Source organism: Bombina bombina, chromosome 5 (assembly GCF_027579735.1).
Source record: "Bombina bombina isolate aBomBom1 chromosome 5, aBomBom1.pri, whole genome shotgun sequence".
NCBI classification, from domain to species: domain Eukaryota; kingdom Metazoa; phylum Chordata; class Amphibia; order Anura; family Bombinatoridae; genus Bombina; species Bombina bombina.
Genome location: NC_069503.1, coordinates 475,514,197 through 475,539,331, shown reverse-complemented (window position 1 = coordinate 475,539,331; position 25,135 = coordinate 475,514,197). Strand labels below are relative to the sequence as shown.

The 25,135-nt window shown below is 40.5% G+C and overlaps 1 protein-coding gene across 1 annotated transcript in view; it reads right to left on the bottom strand.

Annotated features, from left to right (window-relative positions):
- LOC128661515 (uncharacterized) overlaps nt 1-25,135 on the bottom strand; it is a 309,387-nt gene that overhangs the window by 245,972 nt on the left and 38,280 nt on the right. The window contains exon 11 of the mRNA XM_053715765.1: nt 189-325. Within this exon, the coding sequence (XP_053571740.1) occupies nt 189-325 (137 nt within the window). The remainder of the gene's footprint in view (nt 1-188; nt 326-25,135) is intronic.

The following is a 25,135-nucleotide window of genomic DNA, read 5'->3' as shown; positions in this document are numbered from 1 at the left end:
GGATTTTTATTTCAGTATCTGTGTATGTTCTTCTTTATAGTGTATATTACACGCAGTTATATGGAAATTGGTGTATACTGTCCCTTTAACACTCGCCTGCATTTTAGGACACAGATTTTTAAAATAATTTATGCAGTTATTGAAAAGTCTCATTGATTTTGAATAGGCACCTTAACAACATGACTTACTAAGTAGATAATCTTGTGTCTGTCCCCAGTGATGTGTTTAAACATGCTCATCATAACTGTTCTTAAATTGCACAATGTACAATCAAACATACAATTTCCGTTTTTATCTGGATGGTATTCATAGATAAATTCAAGACCTGAAACAGAAGACAAACATGAGAATATATTAGCATACATGGGTAACACAAAGGCTTTAGGCAATAAAAGATGGAAACCTTGATATTGTGTTTTCTAATTCCAAATTTGGCAAAAGATATCCCTGCCCAGAACACTATAGAGCAATTCAACATTATAATGTTTTCATAAGACTCAGCAATCCCAAAATAAAAATATATTCCTTTTTTGCATTCTTAAAAGGGGCATTAAACAGAAGTTACTATTCCCTATGCAAGCTCTCTTAAAAAAAAAAAAAAAAAAAAAAAAAAGAGACAGTCTACTTCAGATAATCCCTTTATTACCCATTCCTCAGTTTCCCATAACCAAAACTTTTTTACCGTTAACCTCTGTGATTACCTTGTATCTAAGCCTCTGCAGATTGCCCCCTTATTTCAGTTCTTTTGACAGACTTGCATTTTAGCCAATCAGTGCCCTCTCATAAGTAACTCCACAGGCTTGAACACCATTGAGATAAAGGGGAGCCTTCAAGTGCTTAGAATTTAGCATATGAGCCTACCTGGGTTTAGCTTTCAAGTAAGAATACCAAGAGAACAAAGCAAATTTGATGATAAAAGAAATGCAACATATAATTCTGTTTGCATTTTTAAAAAAAATATATTTATTGTACATAGCCAAAAATAATAAAGCATTAATAAAACAAGACATTTTGTGTCACGCAGGACTATCATGTACAGACGCAATTACAATATAAAAAGAAAAACTCACACAAAGCAAGTGAACATCATAAGTTTAAGATATTGCGTACATGCTTTCATCCTCAGTCCGAGGAATGGTTTAGGAGTTTAAATGAAAACTGAAAAATGTTCTTAATTTTCCCCATACCTCTAGAAACTGGTCCCTACTAGTTCTGGGATACAACACATTTGCCCCCCCCCCCCCCCCCAAAAAAAAAAAAAGGGAAGAAGGAAGAGAGAGAAGGGCCGAGCAAGATCTGCTGGTATCAAGAACCTTGCCCCTGCGTGGGGTTTTCTCGCCTTCGCCTAATGGATTTCTCTGTAGTTTCTAATCCAAGTATGTGGGAATACATCTAACAGAACCAATTCGGCAAAGCTGATAGAGGAAACAAATGGAGACAGAATCTGCCCCAGCAACGAGATTGGGCATGACTTAATAATTGGAGCTCATCCTACCAAAAACGTATTAATTCTTTTCTCAGATACCTGATATAGTTGAAAAGATTCATATAGAATTTGCGCTTGTATTCCCTTCAAAATTTGTGCCATACTAGGTGGACGTTTGGCAATCCAATTTTTAAAAATACAATATCTAACTATCAATATAATAGTGTTTACAATTCGTGTTTGAGAACTAGCCCTAGGGTTAGGCACTAGATAGACTATATCTTCCAGAGAAAAAGAAAAGACCACATTGTAAACACTAATGAGCCAATATTGAATTTTCTGCCACAGTTGTCGAATTTTGGGACAAGACCAAAGCATATGAGGAAGGTCTGCTCTGGAATTAGAGCAACGTGAACATACTACCAATTTATTTGGGTAAAATTTAGATAGTTTAAGCAGAGTTAAATAAAAATAATTTATTAATTTCAGATGAGATTCTTTCCAACTAACCGATATAGGATATTTAGCTACAGTAATAAGACTCTGTAATTTTTTCTCAATCCATTGTAGGAATAATGGGTAACCAAAAGTTACATAATTTGTCTACAGCTAATACGCTTTGTTTAGTAAGTATGATATTGTATATTAGGGAATTTGAAGCATCCCCTGCTATAAATTTCTGAATGCAGGTCTTAACCTCGGACCACTCAACCTTGGTAGAGCAATACAATTTTTGCAAGCTAGTAGTGTGTCGCATTTGAAAATACGCAAAAAGGTTTAGACAAGGAAGAGCAAAGTGTTGAAAGATAGTCTCCCAGGAGTGTATCTGATAAAGATATTCAACAAATGCTGAATATGGGCTAAGACCTCTATCCTGCCATTCTTGAAAAGTTTTCTGGTCAATTTCAGGGGTAAAAAGGTGATTACCCCTGATAGGCAGATATTCAGAGAAGGAGAAATCAATTCTTAAAAGAAGACCAAAAAACAAAAACAAACTTATGCCAAGCAAGAATTATATTTTTAAATGACCAGAGAAGAGTAATATTAAAAGGAAGATTATGTAAGGGACAATGTTAAAGGGACTTTAAAAAGACCATGGAGCAACGAGATGTAGTTCCATACCACTAGAGGTAACAAGATTAGTTTGGGCAATCCAGTCAATGGCTAATTTAAGCAAAGTTGCCCAATTGTAAAATTTGACATTAGGAAGAGCTAAACCAGCAGCAGAGTATTTTTTATGACAACCTGCTAAGAGATTTTTTAGATTTCCATATAAATTTAGAGAACCACGAAGCAAGCTTACGTAAATCTTTATTTAGTATAAAAAGAGGCACATTTTGCAGCGAGTATAAGATACGTGGAAAGATTATAATTTTGATTAAATTTATAGATGCTGTATTAGATAATGGAAAAGCTGCCCATAGCTTGAGATCTTCTTTAACCTTTTGAAAGAGAAATGTAAAGTTAGCCCGATACCAATGTTTAGGGTCTTTATAGATTTCAAGACCGAGATATTTAATAGCATTAACTATGCGAAACGTAGTCTTAGGTTGTTTTATACTCTGTTTACCGAGCCACATGAGTTCACATTTCTCTAAATTAACTTTATATCCTGCAAAAGAGCTAAACTCATCTATACAATCCCTAAGGTAGTACAATCTTTAAACAGTATTCTGCAGAAATATTAAAATATCATCTGCATAGAGTAATATATTTAAACTTTGAGTACCAGCTGGGATCCCCAAGGGCTCCATTGCAATATTAAACAGGAGAGGTGAAAGGGGACAACCCTGTCTTGTTCCCCTGTGCAGAATTATTTTAGAAGACAAAGTGCGATTAATAAGCAGAAATGATACAGGGTTCCGATAATTTTTTAAAATGAATTTAACAAAATTTTGCAAGCGTTGTAAAAAGAAGCGTCCAAGATATGTCAAATGCTTTGACAGCATCCAATGTAAGAATAGCTATGTCTTTAAAGTCACTCTTCTCCTTAAAATTTATCACAATTCCATATATAGTCAACTAAGATAATTAGTTTACATATGTTCTTAGAGGGATTCCGATCTGTGATAAAACCAGACTGTACAGGATGAATAAGTTTATCCAGACAGGTAGCAAGTCTGTAAAACCTAAAAGAGAGGCCAGGATTTTAAAAATCAGCATTGAGCACTGAAATGGGTCTATACGAAGCTGGATCTTCGGGGTTTTTAAATTTGTTTAAAATTAATGAAATATAAGCGGCAGAAAAAAAGAGCAGATATTGGATTATCAGTAGGAAAAAAAAAAAGACTATTAAAGAGTTTCTCTAAAATTGGAATTAGCTCTACAGCTAAACTTTTATAATATTCTGCTGGAAACCCATCCGGGCCAGCCGATTTGTTGAGTTTGGATGAATCAATTGCTTTGCCAATCTCTTCAGCAGTAATAGGAGCATTAAGTGATTCTGACTCCTCTTTCTGTATCCTAGGTAAGGTGAACTTTAACCAGAAATTCTCTTGATTAGTACAATTAACATAAATTTCTGCAGGAGCTTTATATTTCTTTAAGAAAATGTGCACAATATAAATGTTGAAAAGCTGGAAATAAATTATCTCTGGACATTGCTTCTGTCACATGGTGCAAGAATAACTAAGCTCCATGGTGGCAGAGCCCTGTCTGAAGATGCCGAGCTTCACCAAAGAGCTGCAGGCTCCAGAGGGAAAAAAAAGCACATAGCGTAACAACCATGCTATTGTAGTTTTGTCCAGCAATTCAATGTGATTTTAAGCAATGGTAGTGTATACAAAACCATAATTTATGTAAGAACTTACCTGATAAATTCATTTCTTTCATATTGGCAAGAGTCCATGAGCTAGTGATAGTATGGGATACACAATGCTACCAGGAGGGGCAAAGTTTCCCAAACCTCAAAATGCCTATAAATAGCCAAGTAGTGGTGTGATAGAAAAAGGAGTAAAAAAAAAAAAAAAAAAAAAAAAAAAAAATACAAAGAGAGGAACTGGAAATATAATTGTGCTTTTATACAAAAAATCATAACCACCAGAAAAAGGGTGGGTCTTGTGCACTCTTGCCAATATGAAAGAAATTAATTTATCAGGTAAGTTCTTACATAAATGTTTTCTTTCATGTAATTGGCAAGAGTCCACGAGCTAGTGACGTATGGGATAGAAATACCCAAGATGTGTAAGTCCACAGAAAGGTCACTAGAAAGGGAGGGATAAAATAAAAACAGCCATTTTCCGCTGAAAAAATTAAATACACAAAAAAAAAAAAAAAAAGTTTCTCATAAATTGAAAAAAAACACAACAAAACTTAAACTATTAGCAGAAGAATCAAACTGAAACAGCTGCATGAAGAACTTTTCTACCAAAGACTGCTTCAGAAGAAGCAAATACATCAAAATGGTAAAATTTAAAGTATGCAAAGACGACCAAGTTGCTGCTTTGCAAATCTGATCAACTGAAGCTTCATTCTTAAAAGCCCAAGAAGTGGAGACTGATCTAGTAGAATGAGCTGTGATCCTCTGAGGCAGGGACTGTCCCACCTCCAAATAAGCCTTATGAATCAAAAGCTTTAACCAAGATGCCAAAGAAATGGCAGAAGCTTTCTGACCTTTCCTAGGACCAGAGAAGACAACAAATAGACTAGATTCTTCCTGAAATCTTTAGTAGCTTCAACATAATATTTCAAAGCTCTTACAACATTTAAAGAATGCAAAGATCTTTCAAGAGTATTCTTGGGATTAGGACACAAGGAAGGAACAAAAATTTCCCTACTATTGTTAGAATTCACAACCTTAGGAATAATTTAAACGAAGTCCACAAAACGGCCTTATCCTGATGAAAAATAAGAAAAGGAGACTCACAAGAGAGCAGACAATTCGGAAACTCTTCTAGCTGAAGAGATAGCCAAAAAAAGGAATACTTTCCAAGACAGTAGTTTAATATCCAAAGAATGCATGTATCAAAAGGAGGAACCTGCAAAGTCTTCAAAACCAAATTTAGACTCCAAGGAGGAGAGATTGTTTTAATAACAGGCTTGATACGAACCAAAGCCTGAACAAAACAATGAATATCAGGAAGCTTAGCAATCTTTCTATGACATAAAACAGAAAGAGCAGAGATTTGTCCCTTCAAAGTACTTGCAGACAAACCTTTATCCAAACCATACTGAAGAAACTGTAAAATTCTAGGAATTCTAAAAGAATGCCGGGAGAATGTATGAGAAGAACACCATGAAATATAGGTCTTCCAGACTTGATAATAAATCTTCCTTGAAACAGATTTACAAGCCTGTAACATAGTATTAATCACTGAGTCAGAGAGACCTCTATGACTAAGCTTTCAATTTCCATACCTTCAAATTTAACGATTTAAGATCCTGATGGAAAAACAGCCCTTGAGACAGAAGGTCTGGTCTTGGAGGAAATAACCAAGGTTGGCAACTGGACATCCGGACAAGATCCGCATACCAAAATCTGTGAGGCCATGCTGGTGCTATCAGAAAACATAATTTATGTAAGAACCTACCTGATAAATTCATTTCTTTCATATTAGCAAGAGTCCATGAGCTAGTGATGTATGGGATATACATTCCTACCAGGAGGGGCAAAGTTTCCCAAACCTAAAATGCCTATAAATACACCCCTCACCACACCTACAAATCAGTTTAACTAATAGCCAAGTAGTGGGGTGATAAGAAAAAAGTGCGAAAGCATAAAAAATAAGGAATTGGAATAATTGTGCTTTATACAAAAAAAATCATAACCACCACAAAAAGGGTGGACCTCATGGACTCTTGCTAATATGAAAGAAATGAATTTATCAGGTAAGTTCTTACATAAATTATGTTTTCTTTCATGTAATTAGCAAGAGTCCATGAGCTAGTGACGTATGGGATAATGATTACCCAAGATGTGGAACTTCCACGCAAGAGTCACTAGAGAGGGAGGGCCAATTCCGCTGAAAAAATAATCCACACCCCAAAATAAAGTTTAAATCTTATAATGAAAAAAACTGAAATTATAAGCAGAAGAATCAAACTGAAACAGCTGCCTGAAGTACTTTTCTACCAAAAACTGCTTCAGAAGAAGAAAACACATCAAAATGGTAGAATTTAGTAAAAATATGCAAAGAAGACCAAGTGGCTGCTTTGCAAATCTGATCAACCGCAGCTTCATTCCTAAACGCCCAGGAAGTAGAAACTGACCTAGTAGAATGAGCTATAATCCTTTGAGGCGGAGTTTTACCCGACTCGACATAAGCATGATGAATCAAAGATTTTAACCAAGATGCCAAAGAAATGGCAGAGGCCTTCTGACCTTTCCTGGAACCGGAAAAGATAACAAATAGACTAGAAGTCATTCGGAAATCTTTAGTAGCTTCAACATAATATTTCAAAGCTCTAACTACATCCAAAGAATGCAACTATCTTTCCTTAGAATTCTTAGGATTAGGACACAATGAAGGAACCACAATTTCTCTACTAATGTTGTTAGAGTTCACAACTTTAGGTAAAAATTTAAAAGAAGTTCGCAACACCGCCTTATACTGATGAAAAATCAGAAAAGGAGATTCACAAGAAAGAGCAGATAACTCTGAAACTAGTCTAGCAGAAGAGATGGCCAAAAGGAACAGGACTTTCCAAGAAAGTAATTTAATGTCCAGAGAATGCATAGGTTCAAACGGAGGAGCTTGAAAAGCCCCCAGAACCAAATTCAAACTCCAAGGAGGAGAAATTGACTTAATGACAGGTTTGATACGAACCAAAGCCTGTACAAAACAATGAATATCAGGAAGATTAGCAATCTTTCTGTGAAAAAGAACAGAAAGAGCAGAGATCTGTCCTTTCAAAGAACTTGCAGACAAACCTTTATCCAGACCATCCTGAAGAAATTGTAAAATTCTAGGAATTCTTAAAGAATGCCAGGAAAAATGATGAGAAGAGCACCAAGAAATGTAAGTCTTCCAGACTCGATAATATATCTTCCTAGACACAGATTTACGAGCCTGTAACATAGTATTAATTACGGAGTCAGAGAAACCTCTATGACTGAGAATCAAGCGTTCAATCTCCATACCTTCAAATTTAATGATTTGAGATCATGATGGAAAAAAGGGCCTTGAGATAGAAGGTCTGGTCTTAACGGAAGAGTCCAAGGTTGGCAAGTAGCCATCCGAACAAGATCCGCATACCAAAACCTCTGAGGCCATGCTGGAGCCACCAGCAGAACAAAACGAACGCTCCTTTAGAATCTTGGAGATCACTCTTGGAAGAAGAACCAGAGGCGGAAAGATAAGCAGGATGATACTTCCAAGGAAGTGACAACGCATCCACTGCCTCCGCCTGAGGATCCCTGGATCTGGACAGATACCTGGGAAGTTTCTTGTTTAGATGAGAAGCCATCAGATCTATTTCTGGAAGACCCCAGATTTGAACAATCTGAAGAAACACCTCTGGGTGAAGAGACCATTCGCCCGGATGTAACGTCTGGCGACTGAGATAATCCGCTTCCCAATTGTCTACACCTGGGATGTGAACCGCAGAAATTAGACAGGAGCTGGATTCCGCCCAAGCAAGTATCCGAGATACTTCTTTCATAGCCAGAGGACTGCGAGTCCCCCCTTGATTGACATATGCCACGGTTGTGACATTGTCTGTCTGAAAACAAATTAAATATTCTCTCTTCAGAAGAGGCCACGACTGAAGAGCTCTGAAAATCGCACGGAGTTCCAAAATGTTGATAGGTAATCTCGCCTCCCGAGATTCCCAAACCCCCTGCGCTGTCAGAGACCCTCATACAGCTCCCCAACCTGTCAGACTCGCATCTGTTGAGATCACAGTGCAAGTTGGAAGAACAAAAGAAGCCCCTTGAACTAAACAATGGTGATCTGTCCACCACGTCAGAGAGTGTCGTACAATCGGATTTAAAGATATAAACTGTGATATCTTTGTATAATCCCTGCTCCACTGGTTCAGCATACAAAGCTGAAGAGGTCGCATGTGAAAACGAGCAAAGGAGATCGCGTCAGAGACAAAGTCATGGACACTGAATCTATTTGGAAACCAAAAAAGGTTACCTTTGTCTGAGGAATCAATGAACTCTTTGGTAAATTGATCCTCCAACCATGTTCTTGAAGAAATAACACAAGTCGATTCGTATGAAATTCTGCTAAAATGTGAAGACTGAGCAAGTACCAAGATATCGTCCAAATAAGGAAATACCACAATACCCTGTTCTCTGATTACAGATAGCAGGGCACCGAGAACCTTTGAAAAAAATCCTTGGAGCTGTTGCTAGGCCAAACGGCAGAGCCACAAATTGGTAATGCTTGTCTAGAAAAGAGAATCTCAGAAACTGATAATGATCTGGATGAATCGGAATATGCAGATATGCATCCTGTAAATCTATTGTGGACATATAATGCCCTTGCTGAACAAAAGGCAGAATAGTCCTTATAGTTACCATTTTGAATGTTGGTATCCTTACATAACTATTCAATATTTTTAAATCCAGAACTGGTCTGAAGGAATTCTCCTTCTTTGGTACAATGAATAGATTGGAGTAAAACCCCAGACCCCGTTCCAGAACTGGAACTGGCACAATTACTCCAGCCAACTCTACATCTGAAACACATTTCAGAAATGCTTGAGCCTTTACTGGATTTATTGGAATGCGAGAAAGAAAAAAATCTTCTTGCAGGAGGCCTTACCTTGAAACCTATTCTGTACCCTTGTGAAACAATGTTCTGAATCCAAAGACTGTGAATCGAATTGATCCAAATTTCTTTGAAAATCGTCATCTGCCCCCTACCAGCTGTGCTGGAATGAGGGCCGCACCTTCATGTGGACTTGGGAGCTGGCTTTTGCTTTCTAAAAGGCTTGGATTTATTCCAGACTGGAGATGGTTTCCAAACTGATAATGTTCCTTTAGGGGAAGGATCAGGCTTCTGTTCCTTATTCTGACGAAAGGAACGAAAACGATTAGCAGCCCTATATTTACCTTTAGATTTTTTTATCCTGAGGTAAAAAAGTTCCTTTCCCCCCAGTAACAGTTGAAATAATAGAATCCAACTGGGAACCAAACAATTTATTACCTTGGAAAGAAAGGGAAAGCAAAGTTGACTTAGAAGACATATCTGCATTCCAAGTTTTAAGCCATAAAGCTCTTCAAGCTAAAATAGCTAAAGACATATACCTGACATCAATTCTAATGATATCAAAGATGGCATCACAGGGGGGCGGAGCTAGCTGCCTAAGACAATGGTCGCCTTTTTGTAGAGCTCCTGTTTCTGGTCTTATTATATGGGGCTTATTTGCTTATTCTGTAGCTAATTGTTCCCCAGAGACAGATATTAAGCTTATGTGATTCTCAAGAACGTGTTCGGGAGCAAAACAGCTTTAAATAACCTGATTCACTGCGTGCCAAAGCAAATCCATGGCAACTCAGCGGACTGAGTTACTCAAGATGGCGCTGACCTCGTGGGGTGAGGAACTTAGAGCCATGATAAATTCTCACTTTTCTAATCTGTCGAAAGCGCTTACAGTTGCAACTGGGCATGATTTGCCAGCCATGTTTGAACTGAGCCATCAAGAGAAGTCGCAGAGCCCTCCAGATGACAGTCCCCACAACTGCCTTACATCATATGTGCCAGAGGTGAGCTGTCTCGGAGCGATCTCTACACAGGAGGATAAGCTCTTATCTTTATGGCACACAGATCCCGGACACCGCAGCTGTTTCTTCGAACACTGAGGCGGCCTACTGCATGTTGCAGTCCACTAAATCGTTTATCGCTAGAGGGTACCCTAGAAATGGAAAGTTTTGCTCATCCTCCCCCTCCCTTCTGATGTGGGAGTCCTGCGATGATGTAGTTTCATCAAACAGAGAAGATTTATCTGTGCTTCTAAGCCGGGAACTTTGCTGGGCTGAAGATGCGCTGTGCTGGGGATGCAGTATGTTGTCCAGCCATATGAGTGATACCAAGTCAGCCCTCCTCATCTGTGTACCGCAGCAGTTAAATCTCACAGACGAACTACATAGATTGGGTATTGGCTGAGGTGGAAAGACATATGCTGTACAGGTCTTGGTGAGAAACATGGACGCAAGTAGACTTGATATGGGTTGATAAGACAGCTCTGTGTCTGTTTCTATATATTGCAGCCTACGTTGGGAAACTGCATACTTTGAATAATATATATTTACTAAGTGACCTGCACTACGATACCAAAAAGTATGACTCTCACTCTCCTATTCACCACCTTTTACGATAAGATAGACTAGCACTATCCCTCTCTATTTTGTTGTATGGCTGGTCCAGTATTATAATTCAGCAGACTGTTCTCACTCTAGATATATGCTTATTATAAGAGTTAAATGTTAGCCCAGTTCTCTATATACCCTTATCACTCTTACTTCTGATTGGTTCCACTAGTTTAACTCAACATGAGAACATTTACACAGAAGTTATATATTCAACGGCTTTAACGCCCAACTAAGAAAATACATGATCATTCTCCGTCCGTCCGTCCCCCATATATGTAGAACTCTGGCATTATGTGACTATGCCAGAGCATTCTTGCGCGGTTTCCCTTGAAACATACCGCAATTAAGATTACCATCTTCTTACCTACCCAGAATCTGGTGGCTCAGATACCTTCTAGCTTAACATTTTAGTTCTTATATATTGTAAGCCACAATTAGCTGTTCGTCTATAACATTACTCTGGGTTTCATAAGCTTGAAAAGCTTAAAAAGTTTATATTCTTTATATCATATATATTCTAAATTGCTACATGCTTATTCTTTTTATGCTATTATATAGAATAGAATCAAAGAAAATACAGAAAATATGAGGTTAATTTCTAACATATTTGCATAAATGTGACGTAACAGTTATGACTATATATATATATGGATATGTTCTTTCTTTGTATATGTTTATGATATCCGTATAATAATTTATCTGTTGTATTGCATATTTAACCTCAATAAAAATTATTTAAACAAAAAAAAAAGATGGCATCACAAATAGTTATTAGCATGTTGAAGAAGATTAACAATGCTATGAGTATTATGATCTGACACTTGTTGTGCCAAAGCCTCCAACCAAAAAGTGGAAGCTGCCGCAACATCAGCCAAAGAAATAGCAGGGCTAAGAAGATTACCTGAACATAAATAAGCTTTCCTTAGAAAGGAATCAATTTTCCTATCTAAAGGATCCTTAAAGGAAGTACTATCTGCCGTAGGAATAGTAATATGTTTAGCAAGAGTAGAGATAGCCCCATCAACTAGGGATTTTGTCCCAAAACTCTAATCTGTCAGATGGCACAGGATACAATTTCTTAAACCTTTTAGAAGGAGTAAATGAATTACCCAGATTATTCCATTCCCTGGAAATTACTTCAGAAATAGCATCAGGGACAGGAAAAGTTTCCGGAATAACTGTAGGAGGTTTAAAAACCAAATTTAAACGCTTAGTAGATTTAGTATCAAGAGGACTAGATTCCTCCATCTCTAATGCAATTAAAACTTCTTTAAGTAAAGAACGAATAAATTCCATTTTAAATAAATATGAAGATTTATCAGTGTCAATATCTGAGACAGAATCCTCTGAACCAGAAAAATCATCATCAGAAACAGACATATCAGAATGATGATGTTCATTTAAAAATTCATCTGAAAAATGAGAAGTTTTAAAAGACCTTTTACGTTTACTGGAAGGAGGAATAACAGACATAGCCTTCCTAATAGATTTTGAAACAAAATCTCTTATATTAACAGGAACATCCTGAGTATTAAATGTTGATGGAACAGCAACAGGTAATGGTATATTACCAATGGAAATACTATCTGCATTAGCAAGCTTATCATGACATTCATCACAAACTACAGCCGGAGGGACAGATACCACAAGTTTACAGCAGATACACTTAACTTTGGTGGAACCAGCATCAGGCAGCGTTTTTCCAGAAGTAGCTTCTGATCCAGGGTCAATCTGAGACATCTTGCAATATGTAAGAGAAAAAACAACATATAAAGCAAAATTTATCAAATTCCTTAAAATGACAGTTTCAGGAATGGGAAAAAATGCCAATGAACAAGCCTCTAGCAACCAGAAGCAAGTGAAAAAACAGAATTTATGTTTACCTGATAAATTTCTTTCTCCAACGGTGTGTCCGGTCCACGGCGTCATCCTTACTTGTGGGATATTCTCTTCCCCAACAGGAAATGGCAAAGAGCCCAGCAAAGCTGGTCACATGATCCCTCCTAGGCTCCGCCTACCCCAGTCATTCGACCGACGTTAAGGAGGAATAATAGCATAGGAGAAACCATATGGTACCGTGGTGACTGTAGTTAAAGAAAATAAATTATCAGACCTGATTAAAAAACCAGGGCGGGCCGTGGACCGGACACACCGTTGGAGAAAGAAATTTATCAGGTAAACATAAATTCTGTTTTCTCCAACATAGGTGTGTCCGGTCCACGGCGTCATCCTTACTTGTGGGAACCAATACCAAAGCTTTAGGACACGGATGAAGGGAGGGAGCAAATCAGGTCACCTAAATGGAAGGCACCACGGCTTGCAAAACCTTTCTCCCAAAAATAGCCTCAGAAGAAGCAAAAGTATCAAACTTGTAAAATTTGGTAAAAGTGTGCAGTGAAGACCAAGTCGCTGCCCTACATATCTGATCAACAGAAGCCTCGTTCTTGAAGGCCCATGTGGAAGCCACAGCCCTAGTGGAATGAGCCGTGATTCTTTCGGGAGGCTGCCGTCCGGCAGTCTCGTAAGCCAATCTGATGATGCTTTTAATCCAAAAAGAGAGAGAGGTAGAAGTTGCTTTTTGACCTCTCCTTTTACCTGAATAAACAACAAACAGGGAAGATGTTTGTCTAAAATCCTTTGTAGCATCTAAATAGAATTTTAGAGCGCGAACAACATCCAAATTGTGCAACAAGCGTTCCTTCTTTGAAACTGGTTTCGGACACAGAGAAGGTACGATAATCTCCTGGTTAATGTTTTTGTTAGAAACAACTTTTGGAAGAAAACCAGGTTTAGTACGTAAAACCACCTTATCTGCATGGAACACCAGATAAGGAGGAGAACACTGCAGAGCAGATAATTCTGAAACTCTTCTAGCAGAAGAAATTGCAACTAAAAACAAAACTTTCCAAGATAATAACTTAATATCAACGGAATGTAAGGGTTCAAACGGAACCCCCTGAAGAACTGAAAGAACTAGATTGAGACTCCAAGGAGGAGTCAAAGGTTTGTAAACAGGCTTGATTCTAACCAGAGCCTGAACAAAGGCTTGAACATCTGGCACAGCTGCCAGTTTTTTGTGAAGTAACACCGACAAGGCAGAAATCTGTCCCTTCAGGGAACTTGCCGATAATCCTTTTTCCAATCCTTCTTGAAGGAAGGATAGAATCCTAGGAATCTAAACCTTGTCCCAAGGGAATCCTTTAGATTCACACCAACAGATATATTTTTTCCAAATTTTGTGGTAAATCTTTCTAGTTACAGGCTTTCTGGCCTGAACAAGAGTATCGATAACAGAATCTGAGAAACCTCGCTTCGATAAAATCAAGCGTTCAATCTCCAAGCAGTCAGCTGGAGTGAAACCAGATTCGGATGTTCGAACGGACCCTGAACAAGAAGGTCTCGTCTCAAAGGTAGCTTCCAAGGTGGAGCCGATGACATATTCACCAGATCTGCATACCAAGTCCTGCGTGGCCACGCAGGAGCTATCAAGATCACCGACGCCCTCTCCTGATTGATCCTGGCTACCAGCCTGGGGATGAGAGGAAACGGCGGGAACACATAAGCTAGTTTGAAGGTCCAAGGTGCTACTAGTGCATCCACTAGAGCCGCCTTGGGATCCCTGGATCTGGACCCGTAGCAAGGAACTTTGAAGTTCTGACGAGAGGCCATCAGATCCATGTCTGGAATGCCCCAAAGTTGAGTGACTTGGGCAAAGATTTCCGGATGGAGTTCCCACTCCCCCGGATGCAATGTCTGACGACTCAGAAAATCCGCTTCCCAATTTTCCACTCCCGGGATGTGGATAGCAGACAGGTGGCAGGAGTGAGACTCCGCCCATAGAATAATCTTGGTCACTTCTTCCATCGCTAGGGAACTCCTTGTTCCCCCCTGATGGTTGATGTACGCAACAGTCGTCATGTTGTCTGATTGAAACCGTATGAACTTGGTCCTCGCTAGCTGAGGCCAAGCCTTGAGAGCATTGAATATCGCTCTCAGTTCCAGAATATTTATCGGTAGAAGAGATTCTTCCCGAGACCAAAGACCCTGAGCTTTCAGGGATCCCCAGACCGCGCCCCAGCCCATCAGACTGGCGTCGGTCGTGACAATGACCCACTCTGGTCTGTGGAATGTCATCCCTCGTGACAGGTTGTCCAGGGACAGCCACCAACGGAGTGAGTCTCTGGTCCTCTGATTTACTTGTATCTTTGGAGACAAGTCTGTATAGTCCCCATTCCACTGACTGAGCATGCACAGTTGTAATGGTCTTAGATGAATGCGCGCAAAAGGAACTATGTCCATTGTCGCTACCATCAACCCGATCACTTCCATGCACTGAGCTACGGAAGGAAGAGGAACGGAATGAAGTATTCGACAAGAGTCCAGAAGCTTTGTCTTTCTGGCCTCTGTTAGAAAAATCCTCATTTCTGAGGAGTCTATAATTGTTCCCAAGAAGGGAACCCTTGTTGACGGGGATAGAGAACTCTTTTCCACGTTCACTTTCCAGCCGTGCGATCTGAGAAAGGCCAGGACGATGTCCGTGTGAGCCTTTGCTCGAGGGAGGGACGACGCTTGAATCAGAATGTCGTCCAGGTAAGGTACAACTGCAATGCCCCTTGGTCTTAGCACAGCTAGAAGGGACCCTAGTACCTTTGTGAAAATCCTTGGAGCAGTGGCTAATCCGAAAGGAAGCGCCACGAACTGGTAATGTTTGTCCAGGAATGCAAACCTTAGGAACCGATGATGTTCCTTGTGGATAGGAATATGTAGATACGCATCCTTTAAATCCACCGTGGTCATGAATTGACCTTCCTGGATGGAAGGAAGGATAGTTCGAATGGTTTCCATCTTGAAAGATGGGACCTTGAGAATTTTGTTTAAGATCTTGAGATCTAGGATTGGTCTGAACGTTCCCTCTTTTTTGGGAACTATGAACAGATTGGAGTAGAACCCCATCCCTTGTTCTCTCAATGGAACAGGATGAATCACTCCCATTTTTAACAGGTCTTCTACACAATGTAAGAACGCCTGTCTTTTTATGTGGTCTGAAGACAACTGAGACCTGTGGAACCTTCCCCTTGGGGGAAGTCCCTTGAATTCCAGAAGATAACCCTGGGAGACTATTTCTAGCGCCCAAGGATCCAGAACATCTCTTGCCCAAGCCTGAGCGAAGAGAGAGAGTCTGCCCCCCACCAGATCCGGTCCCGGATCGGGGGCCGATATTTCATGCTGTCTTGGTAGCAGTGGCAGGTTTCTTTGCCTGCTTTCCCTTGTTCCAGCCTTGCATTGGTCTCCAAGCTGGCTTGGCCTGAGAAGTATTACCCTCTTGCTTAGAGGACGTAGCACCTTGGGCTGGTCCGTTTTTACGAAAGGGACGAAAATTAGGTCTATTTTTTGCCTTGAAAGGCCGATCCTGAGGAAGGGCATGGCCCTTACCCCCAGTGATATCAGAGATAATCTCTTTCAAGTCAGGACCAAACAGCGTTTTCCCCTTGAAAGGAATGTTTAGTAGCTTGTTCTTGGAAGACGCATCAGCCGACCAAGATTTCAACCAAAGCGCTCTGCGCGCCACAATAGCAAACCCAGAATTCTTAGCCGCTAACTTAGCCAATTGCAAAGAGGCGTCTAGAGTGAAAGAATTAGCCAATTTGAGAGCATTGACTCTGTCCATAATCTCCTCATAAGGAGGAGAGTCACTATCGAGCACCTTAATCAGTTCATCAAACCAGAAATATGCGACTGTAGTGACAGGGACAATGCATGAAATGGGTTGTAGAAGGTAACCCTGCTGAACAAACATCTTTTTAAGCAAACCTTCTAATTTTTTATCCATAGGATCTTTGAAAGCACAACTATCCTCTATGGGAATAGTGGTGCGTTTGTTTAAAGTAGAAACCGCTCCCTCGACCTTGGGGACTGACTGCCATAAGTCCTTTCTGGGGTCGACCATAGGAAACAATTTTTTAAATATGGGGGGAGGGACGAAAGGAATACCGGGCCTTTCCCATTCTTTATTAACAATGTCCGCCACCCGCTTGGGTATAGGAAAAGCTTCTGGGAGCCCCGGCACCTCTAGGAACTTGTCCATTTTACATAGTTTCTCTGGGATGACCAACTTTTCACAATCATCCAGAGTGGATAATACCTCCTTAAGCAAAATGCGGAGATGTTCCAATTTAAATTTAAAAGTAATCACATCAGATTCAGCCTGCTGAGAAATGTTCCCTAAATCAGTAATTTCTCCCTCAGACAAAACCTCCCTGGCTCCCTCAGATTGGGTTAGGGGCCCTTCAGAGATATTAATATCAGCGTCGTCATGCTCTTCAGTAACTAAAACAGAGCATCCACGCTTACGCTGACAAGGGTTCATTTTGGCTAAAATGTTTTTGACAGAATTATCCATTACAGCCGTTAATTGTTGCATAGTAAGGAGTATTGGCGCGCTAGATGTACTAGGGGCCTCCTGAGTGGGCAAGACTCGTGTAGACGAAGGAGGGAATGATGCAGTACCATGCTTACTCCCCTCACTTGAGGAATCATCTTGGGCATCATTGTCATTATCACATAAATCACATTTATTTAAATGAATAGGAATTCTGGCTTCCCCACATTCAGAACACAGTCTATCTGGTAGTTCAGACATGTTAAACAGGCATAAACTTGATAAGAAAGTACAAAAAACGTTTTGAAATAAAACCGTTACTGTCACTTTAAATTTTAAACTGAACACACTTTATTACTGCAATTGCGAAAAAACATGAAGGAATTGTTCAAAATTCACCAAACTTTCACCACAGTGTCTTAAAGCCTTGAAAATATTGCACACCAATTTTGGAAGCTTTAACCCTTAAAATAACGGAACCGGAGCCGTTTTAAGCTTTAACCCCTTTACAGTCCCTGGTATCTGCTTTGCTGAGACCCAACCAAACCCAAGGGGAATACGATACCAAATGATGCCTTCAGAAGTCTTTTATCAGTATCAGAGCTCCTCTCACATGCGACTGCATGCCATGCCTCTCAAAAACAAGTGCGCAACACCGGCGCGAAAATGAGACTCTGCCTATGCTTTGGGAAAGCCCCTAAAGAATAAGGTGTCTAAAACAGTGCCTGCCGATATAATTATATCAAAATACCCAGAATAAATGATTCCTCAAGGCTAAATAAGTGTTAATATCAATCGATTTAGCCCAAAAAATGTCTACAGTCTAAATAAGCCCTTGTGAAGCCCTTATTTACAATCGTAATAAACATGGCTTACCGGATCCCATAGGGAAAATGACAGCTTCCAGCATTACATCGTCTTGTTAGAATGTGTCATACCTCAAGCAGCAAAGGACTGCAAACTGTTCCCCCAACTGAAGTTAATGCTCTCAACAGTCCTGTGTGGAACAGCCATGGATTTTAGTTACGGTTGCTAAAATCATTTTCCTCATACAAACAGAATTCTTCATCTCTTTTCTGTTTCTGAGTAAATAGTACGTACCAGCACTATTTGAAAATAACAAACTCTTGATTGAATAATGAAAAACTACAGTTAAACACTAAAAAACTCTAAGCCATCTCCGTGGAGATGTTGCCTGTACAACGGCAAAGAGAATGACTGGGGTAGGCGGAGCCTAGGAGGGATCATGTGACCAGCTTTGCTGGGCTCTTTGCCATTTCCTGTTGGGGAAGAGAATATCCCACAAGTAAGGATGACGCCGTGGACCGGACACACCTATGTTGGAGAAATGAGACTTAAATAATGTGAGAAAAAAGGTGGAGACATAAATGACGCCCACATTTTTTGGCGCCAAAAAAGCCGCCCACATTATTGGCGCCCAAATGCTTTTGGCGCCAAGAATGACGCCACATCCGGTAACGCCGACATTTTGGCGCAAAACGTCAAAAAATGACACAAGCACGAACAACTTCAGGCGACAAGACGCCGTAAATGACATAGAAAATTTTTTTGCGCCAAAAAAGTCAGCTCCAAGAATGACTCAATAAAATGAAGCATTTTCAGCCCCCGCGAGCCTAACAGCCCACAGGGAAAAAAGTAAATTTTTAAGGTAAGAAAAAATGTTTTAATTCATATGCATTATCCCAAATAATGAAACTAACTGACTATCTGAAATAAGGAATATTGAACATCCTGAATCAAGGCAAATAAATGTTTAAACACATATTTAGAACTTTATATAAAAGTGCCCAACCATAGCTTAGAGTGTCACAAAATATAAGGCTTACTTACCCCAGGACACTCATCTACATGTAGTAGAAAGCCAAACCAGTACTGAAACGAGAATCAGTAGAGGTAATGGTATATAAGAGTATATCGTCGATCTGAAAAGGGAGGTAAGAGATGAATCTCTACAACCGATAACAGAGAACCTATGAAATAGATCCCGTAGAAGGAGACCATTGAATTCAAATAGGGAATACTCTCTTCACATCCCTCTGACATTCACTGCAACACTAAGAGGAAAACCGGGCTCCAGCCTGCTGCGAAGCGCATATCAACGTAGAATCTAGCACAAACTTACTTCACCACCTCCATGGGAGGCAAAGTTTGTAAAACTGATTTGTGGGTGTGGTGAGGGGTGTATTTATAGGCATTTTGAGGTTTGGGAAACTTTGCCCCTCCTGGAAGGAATGTATATCCCATACGTCACTAGCTCATGGACTCTTGCTAATTACATGAAAGAAATACATACGATTGTTTCATAATGATCTTGGAGATCACTCTTGGAAGAAGAACTAGAGGCGGAAAGATATAAGCAGGTTGGTAAAACCAAGGAACTGCTAAAGCATCCACCATCTCCGCCTGAGGATCCCTGGACCTGGATAGGTACCTGGGAAGTTTCTTGTTTAGATGAGAAGCCATAATATCTATTTCTGGAAGACTCCACATCTGTACAATCTGACAAAATACATCTGGATGGAGAAACCACTCCCCTGGATGTAAAGTCTGACGGCTGAGATAATCCACTTCCCAAAAGAAAAACAGTCAATTTGAAAAAAGGACTATACCCCAGGTTAGACATAACTTCCTAAAATATGCTTCAAACTGAAACTGACAGTCTGCAAAAAGAAAAAAAAATTATGCTTACCTAATAAATTTGCTTCTTTTTTGACATGAGTCCACGGATCATCTTAATTACTAATGGGATATTCAACTCCTGGTCAGCAGGAGGAGGCAAAGAGCACCACAGCAGAGCTGTTAAATAGCTCCTCCCTTCCCTCCCACTCCAGTCATTAGACTGAAGTTAGGAAGAGAAAGGAAAAGCCAAGGTGCAGAGGTGTCTGAAGTTTACATAACCCACAACTTGTCTACAAAAACAGGACGGGCTGTGGACTCATCGTTTCAAAAAAGAAATTTATCAGGCAAGCATATATTTTATTTTTTTAAGACACTATAGTCCACGGATCATCTTAATTACTAATGGGATTCAATACCCAAGCTAGAGTACACAGATTATACGGTAGGGACAAGACAGGGAACCCAAACTGAAGACACCACTGCTTGAAGAACCTTTCTCCCAAAAATAAATAAATTATAGAACTTTGAAAAAGTGTGAAGAGAGGACCAAGTTGCAGCCTAGCAAATCTGATCCATAGAAGCTTCATTTTTGAACGCCCATGAGGAAGCAACAGCCCTAGTGGAATGAGCCATAACACTCTCGGGAGGCCAAAAAGAGAAGTAGCCATAGCTTGTAGCTTTCTGACCCTTGCGTTTTCCTGAGAAAACCACAAACAAACAAGATTGTCAACAGTCCTTAGTCGCCTGCTGGTAAAACTAAAGCACAGACCACGTCAACATTGTGCAGAAGTCTTTCCTTCTGAAAAGAAGGATTAGGACACAAGGAGAACAAGAATCTCCTTATTAATATTCCGATCAGAACAACCTTAGGAAGAAATCCTAATTTAGTACGTAAAAACGACCTTATCTGAATGGAAATAAGATAAGGAGACTCCAATTGTAATGCCTAGAGCTCTGACACTCTTCGAGTGGAAGAAATAGCAAAAAAAAAAAAAAAAAAAAAAAAAAAAAACTTTCCAAGATAATGACACCTTGAAGAACTTTGAGAACTAAATTCCGATTCCATGGAGGAGTAACTGGTATGAACACAGGCCTGATCCTGACCAAGGCCTGACAAAATGATTGTACATCTGGGACATCTGCCAGACTTTTGTGAAACAAAATAGACAAAGACAGAGATTTGACCCTATAGGGAACTTGACGATAAACCTCTCTCTAAACCCTCTTGGAGAAAAGACAAAATTATAGGAATCCTAACTCTACTCCATGAGTAGCCCACGTATTCACACCAATAGAAATATTTATGAGACATCTAATGATACATTTTTCTAGTGACAGGCTTACGAACCTGAATCATGGTCTCAATGACCAAGTCAGAAAAAACCCTGCTTGGATAATATTAAGCGTTCAATCTCCAAGCAGTCAGTTTCAGAAAAAAAAGAGATGAAAGAGGAGGGGCCCTTGACTAGAAGGCCCTTCCTCAACGGAAGTCTCCAAGGTGGCAGAGATGACATGTCCCCCAGATTTGCATACCAAATCCTGCAAGGTTAAGCGGGTGGTATGAGGATCACCGATGCCCTGAGCAAGAAGAGCAAACTGAGGAAAAAACACTTCCGGATGGAGTTCCTACTCCCCCGGATGAAAAGTTTGCCTGCTGAGAAAAACCGCCTCCCAGTAGGATTGGATGTGGATCGCCGACGGGCAGCAAGAATGGGCCTCCGCCCATTGAATTATTTTGATACCTTGGTCATCGTCAAGGAACTCCTCGTTCCTCCGTGATGATTGATGTAAGTCACTAACTTTTATTTTGTGCGACTGGAACCTGAGAAACTGGACCAAGGATAACTGAGGCCAGGCCAGAAGAACATTGTAGATTGCTCTCAGCTCCAGAATGTTTATAGGAAGAACAGACTCTGGCTGAATCCAAACCCTATGAGCCCTTAGGGAGCCTCCAGACAGCTCCCCACCCTAGAAGGCTGGCGTCTGCTGTCACAATCATCCAAGATGGTCGGCGAAAACAGGTACCCTGAAAGAGATGATCCAGAGAAAACACCATTGAAGAGAATTCCTGGTCTCCTGCTCCAGTAGTATTCAAGAAGACAATCTGTATAATCTCCGATCCATTGCCTGAGCATACTTAAATGCAGAAGTCTGAGATGGAACCGAGCAAACGGGATGATGTCCATTGCCACCATCAGCCCGATTACTTCCATGCACTGAGCCACTGAAGGCAGAGGAGTGGACTGAATGACTAGACAAGCATTGATAAACTCTTATTTCCTGACATTCTGTCACAAAAATCCTCATTGATATGGAATCTATTATAGTTCCCCAGAAAGTTACCTTTGTGCTTGGGATTGAGGAACTCTTCTCCAAATTTACCTTCAACCCGTGATACTGCGGGAAGGATAACACCATGTCTGTGTGACATCTTGCTTGCTGTAAGGATGGCGCCTGGACTAGGAAGTCGTACAGAGCGCCACTGCAATGCCCCGTAACCGAAGCACAGCCAACAGCGATCCCAGAGCTGGAAAACTCTGGGAGCTGTGGCAAGACCGAAAGGAAGAGCCACAAACTGGAAGCATTTGTCAAGAAAGGCAAACTTTAGAACTCGAGACGATTCTCGAGTATGGCACATGAAGTACGCGTCCTTTAAATCCACTGCTGTCATAAATTGACCCTTTTGGATCAAAGGAGAATGGAACAAATAGTGTCCATCTTGAAGGACAGTACACTAAGAAATTTGTTTAGACTCCTGAGATCTAAAGGTGGTCTGAAGGTTCCCTCTTATTTGGGAACCATAAACTGATTGGGCAAAAAATCCAGACCCTGTACCCGTAGTGGAACAGGAACAATCACTCCCAGGTCTGAGAGGTCTCCTACCCAGTGTAAGAACACCTCTCCCTTTATCTAATCTGCAGATAATCTTGAATGCAGAAACCTGCCTCTGGGAGGAAAACTTTGTGAACTCTGATTTGTGTCCCTGGGTCACTATCTATTGCCCAGGGATCGAACCCAAGCCTGAGCAAAGACGGAAAGTCTTCCCACTACAAGACCCTGTCCAGGATCGGGGGCATGTCCTTCACACTGTGTTTGATTCAATAGCAGGCTATTTGTAGTTTTTTTTTTTAGGTTTTGAAAATCTTTAAATTCCAAAAGAAATTATTTCCGTCAAGCCAGGTCCCAACAAGGTCTTCCCCTTATAAGGAATCGCAAAAAGCTTAGACTTAGAGCATACTTTCATAGAAAAAATTTCTAACCATAAGACTCTGTGAGCTTGAACAGAGAAACCTGAAACTTATGCTCCGAGTTTGGTAACTCGAAGGAAAGTATTTTAAATAAAGGAATTAGCCAACTTGAAAGCTTTTATCCTATCCTAGATTTTTATCCAGGGGAGTTTGTCTTAGTAGCATCAGACAACGCGTCAAACCAATATACCGTTGCACTAGTGACGGTAGTAAAGTACACAGCTGGTTGCCATAGTAAGCCCTGGTGTACATCCCTTTTCTAATTTTTGACCATAGGACCTTTGAAAACACAAACTATCCTCTAAGGGTATCGTAGTTCTCTTAGCTAAGCTGAAAACTACACCTTCCACCCTAGGGAATGTTTGCCCAGCCTCCTTAGCTAAGTCAGCTATGGGAAACATCTTTTTAAATATAGGGAATGCTGTCTTTTCCATTCCTAATAACTTATTGGATGCACTAGGATAGATTACACTAGTAGTGTCGGAGTTGCCCAGGGTAGCTAAAACCTCCTAAATTAACAAACTGAAGTGTTCAAGCTAGAAAAAAAAACTGAAAGAAAAAAAAACAACCTCAGAACAAATAAAGACATTATTCCATCTGAGTCTGGAAATTCTCTCTCAGGTAATCCCAAAGAATCTTCCTCTATCAGGTAACAGGACCATTTGGAATAGCAACTACTAAGTCAACCATTTTCTATTGACCTAAATAACTGAAATTAATTCCTCTAATGTTTTCTACCTCATGGGAAAACCTATAATGAATGAAACACAAAGTAACTCCAAGTGGAGAGTTAGAGGAAGCGCAGGGAACTGCATGTGGGCCATAACATTTAGTGGGACACTTATAGGAGAATTTTGTGGCACAGATTGACCATGGTCAACTGACTCCCAAACAGCAAAAAGCCTTAGAAGGAGTAGGTTCAGAAAAGAGCAAACGATTTTTGATAAAAATTGGACACACGGGGACTTCCGGTGGGCGGCTCTAGAAGATGGCTGCGAGCTCCTCTAGCTCTGAAGAAAATCTCCTATAACCCCAGCAATTTCGCCACCTTTCTATGCCATCTGCATCTCCCTTGACAGATAAGCTGTCCGGGAAACCTTGGCAGATAGAAGCTTTCTACCTACTTCTTCCCCGGAAGGCATTATACTAACTTACACTCCGTAGGAGTTATTGCGCAATGGAGCCGGACAGAGACATTGCCGCACAAATAAGCACTACATTTCTGCCCATTTTTGAGCGTCTTTTCCGAAGTTATAAAAGTCTACAAGAAGAGGTTCAAACAGCTACAGGAACTTATCCCTCAGAATTCGATGAGACATCGACGCTGATATCTACCTCTATGTATGATAATGAGGCCACGTCATATCACCAACAGTCAAAGCATGATTCCTCATGCAGTACCGTCGGGCTAGAGGCCACACAGCCTGATTTGAGCACTGACAGAATGCTAGCCCGCAACCCCTGGATACCGTCCTTGCTAAATGGGGCCAATTACCACAGCTCTATATCCGCTCTACAATACGCTACCACAGAAGCTCTGCAACACATCACCCCTCCACGCTTACCCATATCATCAGCAGACTGGCTCTCTGTGTCATCGGGGCTCTGGCTGAGGGCGCATTGTGCAAGCAGAGGAGAGAGACATGACCGGCACCTACTGACATCTGCAACAGGTGTTTCTATGATGGCGCGCACACATGCTAGGACAAATCTCACGGTGGTTAACACTATTTGGCGCACTTTGGATTCTCCGATGAAAAATGATGGCCGCCATGGCTCAGGATTCATGGGTGAGAATGTCATGCCGAGGAGCGGAGTAAGGTGATTTTATACACCACGTCATGTAAGCTGCTCCTGAGGCGGCTGTCCTTACTTGTGGGACATAACTTTCTAACCCCTACATGCTGGTAATTAATAACCTCCTTACGAGACTGGCTACTAAACGCACTGTGGGATGGTTTATTCTGGTTTGCCATGTTTTTAATCTATCAGCATCCAAACTGCAATGGAAGCCATCAGCTGCAAATCTGGGTCTACCACTTAACACTCTAGATCTACATTCCTGGATGGCCGATCTGAGACTAAAACATGTATCTGTAAAAACTTGTCATCTCCTAGTTAGATCGAGAGTAGCCGCCAGCCTTTTCTGTTATTTTAAGTTTTAACCCTTTTTCTAGTAG